Raw genomic sequence first — 16,336 nt, forward strand, 5'->3', positions numbered from 1 at the left:
GTTTGTGTATTCTTGTTTGGATATTATTTGTGCAATTGTTGGACAAAATGACTTGCTGTGGCATTAATTGCACTAATAGAGCGTCCAAGGAGTCTCCACTTCATTTTTTTCGGTAAGTAAAATTATATTTATGTATTTTAGGTCACTGCCGAGCTGAGCTTAGATTTTAACATGTACTGTTTAACCATGACATTTAAATGTAATAGGGCAGGGATTCCCTAAGTGTGGTGCGCTCCACCTCTCTTCCCTTTTGTGGAATTGTCTGGGCTTGACGGAACCTGTGACACGGTCAAAATGGCGGTGGTGGCCACCTCCCATTTAGCCTCAAAAACGTGATGGAGCCTATGGAAAGGAGATGTCCAGTATATTTATGTCGATGACACCCACACACACCTAAGGACAATTTAGACAGACCAATCAACCTAACAGTCATGTTTTTGGACTGTGGGAGGAAGCCGGAGTACCCGGAGAGAACCCACGCATGCACAGGGAGAACATGCTAACTCCATGCAGAAAGATCCTAGGCTGGGAATCGAACCCAGGACCTTCTTGCTGCAAGGCAACAGCTCTAACCACTGCGCAGCGGTGAATCACTGAGATCATCTTTGAAATAAAATAAAAACTCCCATCATAAATGTTTAAACAGTTTAATTCTGATATAAAACAATAAAACCTGCGTGGTGAATAAAGTTTATTCACATTAAACTCATTTTTAAGACAAATGTAATAAAAAGCTCTGATGATTAAATTCTACAGACAAACTAATTTATGGTCACAATAAACATGGCAGCAGTCAGCTGAATCACATGAAAACAGCTGGACTCGTTTAAACCGACCAGTAACAAATATAATAAAACATTTGCTTCAACTAAAGGAAAGAATATGACTTACATCACCTATGCGCGTGCTCGTAGGCACACACCGAGCTGTAAATGCGCGTGTTCGCCACAAGCTGTCCAGGTTGGTTCGCGAGCGCGCATATCAACGCTGTCACCAGCGGGCGCGTGCAGGTGTGTGAAGTTTTCCTGGATCAAAGCGGAAACCGGTGGTGCGGATTTCAAAATAAAAGCACAAGATTTAATGAAAAAAAAGAAAAGAAAAAGATGATAAATGAAAGTGTTACTTTGCAAATACAAGTAAAAATAAACATGTTTGTGTTACTTTTAGGGTGAAACATTAAATATTTAGGATCAACTTGACTATATCGCCTTCCCCTTGACCTGAAATCAACGTTAAATCTGTCCGTTAGCGAACTGCTTCCTGCTCACGTGGTAACAGGGAGCTGGTGTCAGTCACCATCAGTCACTAGGGTTGAGACGGGAGATACCTGGACAGGTCTCCAGTCCATCACAGGGACACAAAGACAAACATTTGAGTCAGCAGTTAGACAAAGGCACAGGGAGAACATGCCAATGGTCTACAGCAAGGCAGTGGCTGTGGAATCAAACCTGCAACCCTACTTCTGTAGGGCAGCAGTGCCATCACCTGCACCACCGTGCAGCTCCAGGCGTTACAACAAAAGAGCCTTTAGCCTACATAGAATGTGTTAGATGACAGGAGAGGGTTTCCTCACCTCCAACTGAAACCAGAACCAAGAGGACCAACAACATCCTGGCACCTGGGTGTGACTGTAACAGGTGTGTTTTCTAGTCCAGATGTCTGATTTCACGTTTATAGTGACTCATTCTGACTGTAGTCTGACTAAGCTGCTCTGTGAATAAACAAGGCCATCTTCAGTCTTATTTTGAAAGTCCAGAGCGGAAGCTGTGACTTACTTGCTAAACATGATCCTATCGGAGCATCCTGACGTCTTCTCCCGAAGCACAAAGTGAAATCGCGCCTCCTCCTCCCAAGGACGAGCCTCCTGCAGGATTACAACCGTCCTGTTCTGGAGAGCTGAGGGGTTTTCCCGCGGGATGCAGATCGCCTCCTCCTGCATCAGCACCACTACCGGAGGTTCGTTGGGCCGAGCAGGACAGCCGGGATTCAACCACCGAGCAGGTTCCCCCCCCCCCCCACCCCCCCACCCCCGGTCACATTCATTATCGGACATGATATTAAACGGCTGCTTAGTCCGGTTCGGTTCTGTCGGGGTGTGTGAGTTCAGCCCGGTGGGACGTCTGGCTGCAGGATGTGAGGAGTGTGTGTGTGAGTGTGTGTGTGTGAGTGTGTGTGTGTGTGTGTGTTAACCTGACAGTTGAACTTTTATTTCTTTAACCAGGAGGAGAACTCATTCTCATTTACAGCAGACCGTTAGCTTTACACCAACGGACAGATGAGATAACACGGTTGGACATGAAGACCAGAGACTAGAGAACATCCCATAATATCTGAGACCAGTTTGCTTCAGCAGCTGATGTTCTAGATAGGCTCAGAAATATACAGCATCCATCACTCACTCACTCACTCACTCACTCACTCACTCACTCACTCACTCACTCACTCACTCACTCACTCACTCACCCATTCATCCATCCACCCTCTTCCACTCATCCAGGGTCAGACCATGAAGCGATCAGAACCAGGAGAATCCAGACATTCCAGTTCTTCTGGGAGGATCCAGCCTATTCCCAGATCTTTTCCTATTGAGATGTTTTGGGGCACATTCCAATGGGAGAAGACCAGAAACCTCCAGACCAGGAGATAGGACCTCCTCAGCTGACTCCTGATGAGGAGGAGCATCTCCTGATCTCAGAGGCTGAATCAGCCCCCCACCCCCGACCTAGATGGACCAGTACACCCAGAGCAGACCTGAGCCATGTTCTCGTCACTGTAGATCAGAGGTATTCAATTCCGGTCCTGGAGGTGTGGTATCCAGCATGTTTTAGTGGTTTCTCTGACTCAACAGGCTTGATTCAGCTGTTCGGCAGCTCATCAGGTTCTGTAGAAGCTGTTCATCACCTGCTGATTGAAATCAGGACCTCCAGGACCAGAACTGAATAGCCCTGCTGTAGATAAAGCCCTCACCAGAGTGATGCCGACACGTTCTTCTGTCTTTCAGGCTGAGGAGGAGCTTCATGTCGGACCAAAGAGCCTCGCCAGACACGGCACTGTCCCTCAGAGAACGGGCTGAAGAGACAACCCAGGCTCCACCTGAGGCTCTGAGGTTAGAAGATCCCGTCTCCTAAAGGCTGAGGGAGCCATGACAGGAGGCGGCAGGAGGAGGAGGCTGTGTCAGCAGGAGGAACCCGGACAAACAGGATGTGAGTCCACCTGCAGCGCCCACAGGACTGAACCAGCTGGTGATTTAGGAGATCAGTGAAAGTCAGGTTTTTTCTAAAACAGCAGAACTCCGAGTTTTCTACCCCGCCGTGGCCTCCTGAGCAGACAGCAGAGATGATTGTTGGTTCATGAGCTGCTCCAAACCTTCTCCGCATCCTGATTGTCTCCACGTTTTCAACAGCAGCTACGATTGTTCCAGACACCACAGACAGAGACACGGTCCATCGGCTTTAAACTACCAACCGATTCCAGACTGGAGAAACCAACCTGAGGGTACTCGTTCTGGATGTTCGGACTAATATTGGACCAAGACTCCATGATGAACCACGTTCACACCAGTCTGGGCTCGGATACCACAGAGAAGGCTCGGCTAGAGCTGAACGAAAACCCAGATACTCTCCACCAGGACATCCAGCAGGTACACCACGCACCTGAAACACCCGACAGGCAGCAGGGATCTCTGAGTTTACAAGATCAGACCGGGAAAGTCCAAACCCCTGACCCAGGGAGGCCTACACGGCTTAGACGTTCTCCTGAGGTCTTTAGGTCTAGACTTTCTCCAACAGGACACGATGTGTAGCTTTAGAGATCCTCCAGCCTCCTTTATGTAGTCAAATGTTCTACTAGAGGTGGCTTCTACAGGTGTGGTGTAGACCAGCGTGCTTAACACTTGGGCCCTCGTATCATCATTATTAGTGCGTAGCACCAATTAAACGTAGGAACAGCCCCTAGTGGTAGAACAGGGAACCGCAGGACAGAAGGTCTCAGCCGTCCACGTTCCTCAGGTCTTATGGTAAATAAATACGTCTGCTTTTTATCGTAATTGGTGCTAAAACCATTAAAAGACACATGTGGCTGACGGGAATAATAACTTTATTTATAAAGTGCCTTTAAACAAAGCGCTAAACAACCCACAGCAGCATCCGCTACAGCCACATGGAGGAAGATCAACCCTAACCCTAACCCTAACCCTAACCAAATGCCTAAAGATTGATCAATCGTTAGTAAAAAGGTACGTTTGCAGTTTAGTGGTAACGCTTCTACCGAGCATGCTCGTCTGGCATCTGGTGGCAGATCATTCCAGAGCACCAAAAGCAAACGCACGCCCATCCAAAGCCATCCGCTTTACGCCGTGCCGAGCGATCGCAGCGCCCAGGATGCAACACATGGATCTGACATTGCATCAAGGCTGGATTTGGCCGAGCGTGCACTCTGGAGCCAACGCGTCCTCCATCAGCGCTCTGATCTCCACCAAGGAGATCCTCCTGGAGCGATGCTGGGATCTGGGATCCTTTGTAGCGCGAAAGATAAAGCGCACAAGTCCATATTCTGTTTAACAACTACGAGAACCAGATCATACATGCCGCGTTGCCATGGTAACCAGACTGAATAGGCATGTTTCCATTAGCAGAACTCCAGGGGAGTTCCTGGATGGGGAACTTGACCAGGAGATAGGACATCCCAGTCCTCTCAGCTGTTGTCTCCATTCTAATCCAGCCCGTCCACGACTTGCAGATGCCAGGAAGTGATGTCACTGATCTGCCCCAAAAGTAACATTAATAATATTAAAGCATCTATTTTATAGAATACATCACAATTTCATCCGCTCAGAGGACAAGAGCTCTGATGTTTGAGACACACCCCGTTGATTTTGTCTGTGAGGGAATTCCAGAGTTTTCCGGTGTCGAGAGTTAGATTTTCAATGTGATCGGTGCTTTTTTTATCTTCCATTCTGCTTCACCAGCTACTCTAACTTTAGTTACAAGTAAACAAGTTACTCTACAACTTATCAGATTCAGTTTATTTAGTCCTGACGGGAACCTGACATGACCTAAAACAACCCGAGATGACCTGAAACAACCTGAGATGACCTGAAACAACCCGAGATGACCTGAAACAACCTGACATGACCTAAAACAACCCGAGATGACCTGAAACAACCTGAGATGACCTGAAACTACCTGAGATGACCTGAAACTACCCGAGATGACCTGAAACAACCCGAGATGACCTGAAACAACCCGAGATGACCTGAAACAACCCGAGATGACCTGAAACAACCCGAGATGACCTGAAACAACCTGAGATGACCTGAAACAACCCGAGATGACCTGAAACAACCCGAGATGACCTGAAACAACCCGAGATGACCTGAAACAACCCGAGATGACCTGAAACAACCTGAGATGACCTGAAACAACCCGAGATGACCTGAAACAACCTGAGATGACCTGAAACAACCCGAGAGGACCTGAAACAACCTGAGATGACCTGAAACAACCTGAGATAACCTGAGATGACCTGAACTTTAGGAACCAGTCTGCTGGGACTTGGACTGAAGGGTGGATCATCAGAAATGTTGGTTTAAATGATCTCCAGTCCAGTAGACCGGGTTCTGTTAGATCTGGGTTTAGAACAGGTCCACTCTCACCTGGTTAACAGGTAGACATGAGAAGAAAGCCGGTTCTGATGGGTTACTCAGACTCTTGCTTTAACTTGTGTTTGTAGATTTAATAAAATAAACGGTTTACTCCCAAAAGACGTGAAACAAAAACAACAAATAAAAGGTCGATGGTTCCTAACGAGACCCGGTTCTGTGTGGGTTCTGGCTGGCGCAGGTGCGGGACATGATCGTGACCCGACCGGACATCGGGTTTCTGAGGACAGACGACGAGTTCATCCTTCGCTTCCTCAGAGCCAGGAAGTTTGACCATGTGGAGACGTTCCGACTGCTGGCCCAGTACTTCCAGTTCCGACAGCAGAACCTCGACATGTTCCAGAGCTTCAAGGTTAGTGTGTTTACGAATTCACCCATCTGAAGAACTTATGGGACGGGTTAGTTAGGGTGGTCCAGAGATCAAGAGGGCACTGGGACCAGGATGCCAATGCTAGAACCCGTCGTTGGAGGTCTGTTTGGAGGATCAAAACATCTTAGCTCCTCCTTCTTTTGGCTCCGCCCCTCAAGGAGGAGATCAGAAAACCTCCAGAGGAGGGCGACCCTCCTCTTCAGTAGACACCTAACATGAAGACGCTATCCGTAATTGCTTCTGTGTGTGTGTGTGTGTGTGTACGTGTGTGTGTGCGTGTGTGTGTGTGTGTGCATGTGTGTGTGTGTGTGTGCGCGTGTGTGCATGTGTGTGTGTGTGTGTGCGCGTGTGTGCATGTGTGTCAGGTGGATGACCTTGGCATCAAGCGAGCGCTGATGGACGGTTTTCCGGGCGTGTTGGACATTCCAGACCAACATGGGAGAAAGATCCTCATTCTGTTTGCCTCTAACTGGGACCAGAGCAGGTAAACACGTCATCCCATAATAACCAGTTAAACCTGTAACTAACCAGCTCTGGTGTCAGCAGTCCAAACTAAAGACGGTTCCAGTTCAGAAACAATTATTCTGTTTCTGGTTCGGTTCAGAGGTTCTGGACTGGATGGGGGGTTCTGGTCTGATGAAGACAGATGGACGAGTGGACATCTGTCTGGTTATTGGCTGGCCCGTTAGCGCCGATCGGTACCGAGGTGTAGCTAAAGCTCAGAGACTCGTCACGCTGGTTTCCTCCATTGATCAGCTGATCCATCCTCTCCTCCCCAGGAACTCCTTCGTAGACATCCTCCGGGCCATCCTGCTCTCGCTGGAGGTCCTGATAGAAAAACCGGAGCTGCAGATCAACGGCTTCACCCTCATCATCGACTGGAGCAACTTCTCCTTCAAACAGGCCTCCAAGCTGACGCCCAACATCCTGAAACTGGCCATCGAAGGTCTCCAGGTCGGCTCCGGCTGCTGATCTTCTCCCTCAGATGTTTTAGAACCTTGGACCAGGATTAATCCGCTCCTTCCTCCTCCTCCTCAGGACAGCTTCCCGGCCCGGTTCGGAGGGATCCACTTTGTGAACCAGCCCTGGTACATCCACGCCATGTTCACCATCATCAAACCCTTCCTCAAAGACAAGACCAGGAAACGGGTGAATTCCGATGATTTATTCTCATTTCCTGCTTGCTCCTCCCTCTGGGAAGTTTTCCATCCTGTTTAATTTATTTTCTCTCCTTTTAGTATTTTTCTTTCAATTTTCACGTGTCTTTCTGCTCGTTTATCTCACGTTTTCTTCTGTCCTTTTCTGTGATCGTTTATTTTTCCTGTCCTTACTTCTTTTTCTCTCGGTTTTCCAGTTTTCATCTTCGTTTCTTCTCCTTTTACCGCATACTCTCCCCCCTTCTTGTTAGTCCTTTATAGACTTTTAATAGTCTTGTGCTTTATAAAAATAAGCCTCAACAAACTAGAACTGCTTATTTTTCAGCATTAATTGAGGAGAATAAGCATAATCCTACATTTCTTTTCAGTACAGTTGCTAAACTTACACAGAATCATAGCTCTGAGCCATCTATTCCCTTAGCCCTCAGCAGCAATGACTTCATGGGATTTTTTACAAGTAAAATTAATTCTATTAGAAACAAAATCTTTAGCATTCTCCCTAATGCGATTTCTTCTTCCTCAGTAAGTGAGGCAGCATCAGAGGTGACTGTAGAACCTCATCTGTGCTTGAACCGTTTTGATCCAGTTGAGCTTTCAGAGTTATCAAAAATATTAGCTTCATCTAAACCTTCAACTTGCATTTTGGATCCAATCCCAACCAAATTATTTAAAGATGCATTTCCTTTGGTTACTGCCCCCATTCTAGATATAATCAATCTATCCTTAGTAAATGGGTATGTACCACAGGATTTTAAGGTTGCTGTAATCAAACCTTCACTTAAGAAGCCTTCTCTGGATCCAGATGACCCAATGAATTATAGACCAATATCTAACCTTCCATTTTTATCTAAAGTCCTGGAGAAAATAGTGGCCATCCAAGTATGTGAGCATTTAAACACTAATGCTCTGTTTGAGGAATTTCAGTCTGGTTTTAGAGAGTATCACAGCACTGAAACTGCATTAGTGAGAGTTACAAATGATATTCTCATGGCCTCAGATAAGAATCTTGTGTCTGTTCTAGTCTTGTTAGATCTCAGTGCTGCCTTTGACACAGTTGATCACAATGTTCTTTTAGAAAGACTTGAACATGTTGTAGGGGTCAAAGGAACAGCGCTAGGCTGGTTTAAATCCTACCTGTCTGACAGATTTCATTTTGTAAATGTACATGACAAATCTTCTTCATACTCCAGGGTTACTTGTGGAGTACCACAGGGTTCAGTGCTTGGACCATTCCTTTTACTATATATATGCTCCCAATTGGTAAAATCATTAGACAGCATGGGATAAACTTCCACTGTTATGCTGACGATACTCAGCTATATTTATCCATTAACCCTGATGAACCTAATCCGTTGGGTAGATTACAGGCTTGTCTTGAGGACATAAAAAATTGGATGACTCTAAACTTCTTGCTTTTAAATCAAGACAAGACGGAAGTTCTCATCTTTGGACCAGAAATCCAGAAAAGGAAATTGCTTAGCCAATCGCCTGACCTGAATGGCATTACATTCATCTCCGAGAACAAAGTAAGGAACCTTGGTGTTATCTTTGACCAGGACATGTCATTCAGGTTAAACAGGTTTGTAGGATTTCCTTTTTCCACCTTCAGAATATTACTAAGATCTGTGAGGCAGATACTTTGTCTACTTTTAAGAATAGGCTTAAAACATTTTATTTGATAGGGTCTATGGTTAAAATCTGACGTTAGCCTGGATCTGGACAAGTGGGGGAGTAGAGGGAGGTGGAGTGTACAGTCGGTAAAGACGGCGCTCCCTTGCCCTGCCTCCATCTAAAAGGCTAGGTTATCCAGGGTTATGCTGCTATAGGCTTAGACTGCTGGAGGACACACTGACCACTTTCCACACTCTACTGCTTTCATTGCTGCTAACCACTAATACATTCTCCCTCTCCTGATAATAACATTTTACTCTCTTTGACGTTGGATGTGCTACTACTAGTTTACCCATTTAATTATAGATTCACTAGGATAAATACAATAAAGTTTATCTCTCACCTAATAGAATACTTACTAAGACATCACAATGTGACCATAGAAACACTACTGTGTGTGTGTGTGTGTGTGTGTGTGTGTGTGTGTGTGTGTGTGTGTGTGTGTGTGTGTGTGTGTGTGTGTGTGTGTCTGCTCTGTCTTCTCCATCCCCAGTGAGTTGTGGTGGATGGCTGCTTATACTGAGCCAGGATTCTCTGGAGGTTTCTTCCTGTTAAAAGGGAGTTTTCCTCTCCACAGTCGCTAAATGCTTGTTAAGTATGAGGATTGCTGTATAGTCACAGACACTAGTCAGTGACTCGATGCAACCTGCTGGGTTCCTTATATAGGAAACTTGTTACTGATTGGCTGAATGACCTGACCTGTACTGGACTGTGTGAAGGTCCTTGAGATGACTCTGGTCCTGATGTGGCGCTTTATAAATAAACTGAAATGAATTAACGGTTTATCATCTTGTTCCCTTTGACTTCTCTTTCCCTTCATTTTGTCTTCTTGTTTTCTCTCCTTTTCTGATGGACCTTAACCCCGCCCACCCAGATCTTCCTCCATGGTAACAACCTGAACTCACTCCATCAGCTCATCCAGCCTGAGTGTTTACCGTCGGAGTTTGGCGGAACGCTGCCTCCCTACGATATGGGAATCTGGGCCCGGACGCTGCTGGGACCCGACTACACAGACGAGACGGAGTACACGCTGACGTACGACGCCCTCCATGTTAGGGAGAGCTGTGGAGGAGGAGGAGACAAGGACAAGATGAAGAGGTGAGGAGGACATAGCGGATAACATGAAGCAAACATTCCTCTAATGAAGGTTTTTATCATGTTTACAGAAATAAAAACATCAAATCTAATCAGGTTTATTCGTCTAGCACTTTGCCCAAAGTGCTGCACCTAGACAGCAAGATACAAGCAGTCAGTAGAAAACACAATAAAACACAAAAAACAGTACATTCAAAATCAGACATGAGGAATGGTAACAAACAGGTCCACCAAGTCAACTAGGAGTACTAAAGCTGTCGAACATAAATAAGTCTTCAGTAGCTTTTTAAAAATGCCAACAGATGACAGCTGCCTGATGGGGATGGGCAACGTATTCCAGAGTAGGTGCAGCCACTGAGAAACCTAACGCCTCTTCTCCGTAACCTCGCCCTGGCCACGCTCAATCTTTGCCGATCAGCTGATCCTAATCCACGAGACGGGACAGAGGGCACTAGAGGTTCAGATAAATGGCTAGGAGCAAGGGCACTTGAACCAACATCTTCAATTGCACATGGAGCTAAACTGGGATCCAGTGAAGAGGCCAGAACTGAAGTGATGTGATCACATCGACATCCGCCAGTCAAATAACGGGCTGCCGCACTCTGAACTAGCTGCAGCCTAACAACACGATCAACGCCCAAGAAGAGGCTAATGCAGCAGTCTAAACCAGATGTTAGAAACGCACGGACAAGCTCCTCAAAGTCACCCCTAATCAGCTTCACCTTGAAGACTCGGGTGAAAAAAGCTAACTCGAACCACATTGTTGACTTGAACACCAAAATTAAGCTGAGAATCCATCTTAACGCCCAAATTAGACACACACTGATGTGTGTGTGTGACATTTGTTCTCCACACTGACCCATCCCCATGGAGGGGAGCGGTGAGCTGCAGCGGTGGCCGAGCTCGGGAGCCATTTGGTGGCTTAAGCCCCCAATCCAACCCCCTAATGCTGAGTGTCAAGCAGGGAGGTGTTGGTCCCATTGTTTTCCAAAGTCTTTGGTATGACCGGACCAGGAATCGAACCCTGATCTCCCAGTCTCAGGGCGGACACTCTACCACTAGATCACTGAGCTGGTACCCAGTCTTAGAATGGTCAAGACGCAAAAAATTACAGCCCACCCAATCGTAAACCGCACGAAGACACATTAGAGCTACTTACTTAGCTTTATTAGGAGCGTAGACCTGACAGTCATCAGCATAGAAGCTCATAATTCCTAAAAATGGCCCCGAGTGGGACATCAGCAGCCCTGAAGCTTCATGACATCACAGGTTTTTGTGTTTCAGGTCTCAGTCGACGGTGGAAGCAGGAACCCTCCGACAGACGGGCAGAGAGACCAGCACGCCACTGCTGGCTCTGGACTGAAACACAGCTGTCCAGATGTTCCCAACACCACAACGCTGTAGTGGGAGTTAGCATAAGAGCGCTCGCCTGAACACGGCGAACGCCAAAACCAAACGTTTCATTTCCACCGTGAAACCTGGAGGTTTAACCGACCATAACTAGTTTAACTAGTTCAGTAACAATTGTTTTTGTAGAATATTGATAAAAGAACAAACAGCTGACAAATCCTGTAAACGTTCAGTTTTATATTTCAGCTGAGGATGACCACAAACGTTTTTGTTAGTTCCGTTTTCATTTTTCCAGCTTGCAAAAATAAGTTTTAAACGGAATCAAAATGTCAAAAGTTTCAGATCAAAATTCAGAAACCAAGAATGATAAATATTGGTGTTTAGGTATCAGATGTTTGTTTATGAGCAGCTCTGTCGCCCCAGTGGCCACAAAGGGAATCGGCCCCTCCCCAGATGATTGTATGTTGTTGTTTGTACGGTTCCACTGGTAAACGACACAGAATAAACAATGTTACACGACAGATTATAGAGCTGGATAATCCAGAGCAGCAGCAGGAATCATCATCAGGGCTTCGATCAGCTGTAACAAGTTTCCTTTAATGAATGTAAAAAAATAAACATTTACACCAAGTCCTCAGGCTTTTATTTTGAAAGGAAAACAAGGAAGTGGTTTCAAAGTCTAACGTCATCAGTGACTGATTTAACGTTAAAAACCCAGACCCACTCCAGAACCCTAGACCCAGTCCTGAACCAGACCCAGTTCAGAACCTGACCCTGTCCAGAACCCTAGACCCAGTCCTGAACAAGACCCACTCCAGAACCCTAGACCCAGTTCAGAACCAGACCCAGTCCAGAACCCTAGACCCAGTCCTGAACAAGACCCACTCCAGAACCCTAGACCCAGTCCTGAACCAGACCCAGTCCAGAACCAGACCCAGTCCAGAACCCTAGACCCAGTTCAGAACCAGACCCAGTCCAGAACCCTAGACCCAGTCCTGAACCAGACCCAGTCCAGAACCCTAGACCCAGTTCAGAACCAGACCCAATCCAGAACCAGACCCAGTCTAGAACCCTTGACCCAGTTCTGAACCATACCCAGTCCTGAACCAGACCCAGTCCAGAACCCTAGACCCAGTTCAGAACCAGACCCAATCCAGAACCAGACCCAGTCTAGAACCCTTGACCCAGTTCTGAACCATACCCAGTCCTGAACCGGACCCAGTCCAGAACCCTCAACCCAGTCCAGAACCAGACCCAGTCCAGAACCAGACCCAGTCCTGAACCGGACCCAGTCCAGAACCTGACCCAGTCCAGAACCAGACCCAGTCCAGAACCCTCGACCCAGTCCAGAACCCTAAACCCAGTTCTGAACCATACCCAGTCCTGAACCGGACCCAGTCTAGAACCCTAAACCCAGTTCTGAACCATACCCAGTCTAGAACCCTAGACCCAGTCCAGAACCAGACCCAGTCCAGAACCCTCGACCCAGTCCAGAACCTGGCCCAGTCCTGAATATTTACTGGTAGTCAGGCTGTAAAGTGACTCTGAATCAGGCCGGCGTTCCGGACCGGGTCGGTACCTCTGGCCAGTGATGAGATGTGATGAAAGGAAGGGTTGGTGATGTTTTTATTGTTTTGTATAAATATAAAATCTCACGTTTGTTGTTTATGTGCAAAAGCAGCAGGTAGGAACTCACCTGGACACCAGACAGAGCATCAGCCCTCCGGGCTTTAGTGTTTCTGATCAGACTAGCAGACTAAAGGTCAACGAGGTCATTTTGGTTTGACACAACCTGATGAAAGTGGTGGAGAACCAGAACCTGGTTCTGCCCCGGCTCAGGTAGGTACCGTACGGATGGGTCTGATGTAGAGTCAGTAGTTTGTTCCAGATCAACGTTTTTCAACCTGTTTGGTCCTCAAGTCCATCAGATCCTCCGAGCCAAACCGTGGTTCTGTTCTAAATGGGACTGAGCGTCTGGCGCTGGTACTGGGTCAGCTCGGGATGCCACACGTCTACGATGAAGATGAGGCGGTAGCGGTCGGCCTCCTGCCAGACCTCGTGCTCAAAGGAGTCGTCAAAGATGAGAACTTTCCCTTCGTTCCACTCCCTGAGACAGGACAGAAGCAGAGGACGGGTTTGGTCAGAACCGCTGGATCAGCTGATCGCTGCGAGGTCAGCAGATGCTCACCTGGTCTGGTTGGTGCAGCGGATCCTGCAGCCGGGGGGCACGACCAGACCCAGGTGCATCCTGAGTCTGCAGTTGGTGGGTCCGGTGTGAGGCCAGACGTGGGTTCCTGGCTGCATCACCGAGAACTTGATCTGAGCAGAGACCAGAATCAAAACAAACCTCTTAGGTTGTCGCCTCTGAGCCAGGAGGAAGCTCTGAAAGGAGAGCTGAAGCCACGCCCCCCAGGTACTGTGCCGCTGTCGGGTTAGTTAGTTAGTCTCTAACCATAAACACCAGATGTTCTACCGTAAAACACCAAGTTGAGCTTAACTCGGATGTTGCAGCTCTGACCAGATCGACCCGCTAACGGCTAGGCAGGGTCTGCGATGAAACGGTTCTGATCTAGACCTCAAGGAGAAATGAGACCACCAGGCCTGTCCAGAGGACTGCTGACCCGGGTCTCAGAGGACCAGAGGTCCTGTACCTGTCCTCTCTTGCAGCCGATGGCTTCTGGGAACCTCTCCATCAGGGAGCAGGTCTTTGGGACGCCCTGACAGGCACCCCCAGCTTTCCTCCCTGAGAACACACACACACACACACTAGCTGTGAAACACTGTGCTATTTAATGCCACTGGTGGAGTCTGAAGTGAGGTCCCACCTTGCTGCCACAGTGTGTACTGGCCCCAGTCACCCTTCTCTCTCAGGTTTTCTTCCTCAGGTATGAACCGACCGCGGTCCTGGTCCATCACAGCCAGAGCTTCATCCCTGATCGTCTTCCAGTTCTTCTCCAACATCTAAACAAACAAATCCGCATCAGACTCAGTCCTGCTGAAAAAGGATGCGATTTGGATCACATGGAGGGATAGCAAACCTTCACCAGGTCAATGTATCCTGTCTCCTTGGGCGTCCACCAGGGCTGAGCTTTCAGTCCGTCAACGTTGTAGAGAGATCTCTGCCACACCGAAGCAAAGTGGCCTTGTTTATGTCCTCGTTCATACCAGTGATACGCCTGTGGACCATCATCATCAAAAACATCATCATCATCATCATCACCATCATCATCACTATCATCACTATCACCATCATCATCATCATCATGATCACTATCATCATCATCACTATCATCACCATCATCACTATCACCACCATCATCATCATCAACATCAACATCATCATCATCATCATCATCACTATCATCATCATCACTATCATCACCATCATCACTATCATCACTATCACCATAATCAACATCATCATCATCATCACTATCATCACCATCACTATCATCACCATCATCACTATCATCACTATCACCATCATCATCATCAACATCATCACTATCATCATCATCACTATGATCAAAATCATCATCATCACCATCATCATCACTATCACCATCATCATCATCATCATCATCACTATCACCATCATCACTATCATCAAAATTATCATCATCACCATCATCATCATCACCATCACCATCATCACTATCACCATCATCATCATCATCATCATCATCATCATCAAAATCATCATCACTATCACCATCATCATCATCACCATCATCATCACCATCATTATCACTATCATCATCATCACTATCACCATCATCATCATCACCATCATCAAAATCATCATCACCATCATTACTATCACCATCATCATCACCATCATCATCATCAATATCATCAAAATAATCATCATCATCATCATCAAAATTATCATCATCATCATCATCACAATCACCATCAACACTATCATCATCATCATCATCACCATCATCATCAAAATCATCATCACTATCATCATCATCATCACCATCATCATCACTATCATCACCATCACTATCATCACCATCATCACTATCATCACTATCACCATCATCATCATCAACATCATCACTATCATCATCATCACTATGATCAAAATCATCATCATCACCATCATCATCATTATCACCATCATCATCATCATCACTATCACCATCATCATCATCATCATCATCACTATCACCATCATCACTATCATCAAAATTATCATCATCACCATCATCATCATCACCATCACCATCATCACTATCACCATCATCATCATCATCATCATCATCATCATCAAAATCATCATCACTATCACCATCATCATCATCACCATCATTATCACTATCATCATCATCACTATCACCATCATCATCATCACCATCATCAAAATCATCATCACCATCATTACTATCACCATCATCATCACCATCATCATCATCAATATCATCAAAATAATCATCATCATCATCATCAAAATTATCATCATCATCATCATCACAATCACCATCAACACTATCATCATCATCATCACCATCATCATCAAAATCATCATCACTATCATCATCATCATCACCATCATCATCACTATCATCACCATCACTATGATCAAAATCATCATCATCACCATCACCATCAACACTATCATCATCATCATCACCATCATCATCAGAATCATCATCATTATCATCATCATCATCATCACCATCATCATCACTATCATCACCATCACTATGATCAAAATCATCATCATCACCATCATCATCACTATCACCATCATCATCATCATCACTATCACCATCATCATCACTATCACCATCATAATCATCATCACCATCATCACTATCATCATCACCATCATCATCACTATCATCACCATCACTATGATCATAATCATCATCATCACCATCATCATCACTATCACCATCATCATCATCACTATCACCATCATCACTATCATTTAAATTATCATCATCACCATCATCACCATCACCATCATCACTATCACCATCATCACCATCATCATCATCATCACCATCATCATCACCATCA

The 16,336-nt window shown here is 46.1% G+C and overlaps 2 protein-coding genes across 4 annotated transcripts in view; one reads left to right on the forward strand and one right to left on the reverse strand.

Moving 5' to 3' along the window:
* The first annotated feature begins 3,062 nt into the window (after positions 1-3,062).
* On the forward strand, positions 3,063-11,519 carry LOC107395323 (clavesin-1). Of its 2 annotated transcripts, none has more exons than XM_054736175.2 (8): positions 3,063-3,203; positions 3,407-3,640; positions 5,841-6,011; positions 6,395-6,513; positions 6,809-6,983; positions 7,068-7,178; positions 9,732-9,955; positions 11,237-11,519. In XM_054736175.2, the coding sequence occupies exons 2-8, from the start codon at positions 3,509-3,511 to the stop codon at positions 11,313-11,315; spliced, it is 1,011 nt and encodes a 336-aa protein (XP_054592150.1). In that variant the 5' UTR covers positions 3,063-3,203; positions 3,407-3,508; the 3' UTR covers positions 11,316-11,519. The 2 variants fall into 2 exon arrangements, with proteins under 2 accessions (XP_054592150.1, XP_015830172.1); XM_015974686.3 differs by having other exon boundaries at positions 3,064-3,203; positions 3,404-3,640.
* A 1,393-nt stretch (positions 11,520-12,912) lies between these two features.
* Positions 12,913-16,336, reverse strand: part of unm_hu7910 (un-named hu7910) — a 56,482-nt gene continuing 53,058 nt past the window's right edge. The window contains exons 21-25 of one of the 2 annotated variants that reach the window (XM_054736169.2): positions 14,347-14,478; positions 14,128-14,263; positions 13,954-14,045; positions 13,491-13,621; positions 12,913-13,409 (exon numbers count right to left, since the gene is read on the reverse strand). In XM_054736169.2, coding sequence (XP_054592144.2) covers positions 13,259-13,409; positions 13,491-13,621; positions 13,954-14,045; positions 14,128-14,263; positions 14,347-14,478 — 642 coding nt within the window. In that variant the 3' untranslated portion in view covers positions 12,913-13,258. Of the gene's footprint in view, positions 13,410-13,490; positions 13,622-13,953; positions 14,046-14,127; positions 14,264-14,340; positions 14,479-16,336 lie in introns of both variants that reach the window. The other variant, XM_054736168.2, reaches the window with a different exon arrangement.

Source organism: Nothobranchius furzeri, chromosome 7, assembly GCF_043380555.1.
Source record: "Nothobranchius furzeri strain GRZ-AD chromosome 7, NfurGRZ-RIMD1, whole genome shotgun sequence".
NCBI classification, from domain to species: domain Eukaryota; kingdom Metazoa; phylum Chordata; class Actinopteri; order Cyprinodontiformes; family Nothobranchiidae; genus Nothobranchius; species Nothobranchius furzeri.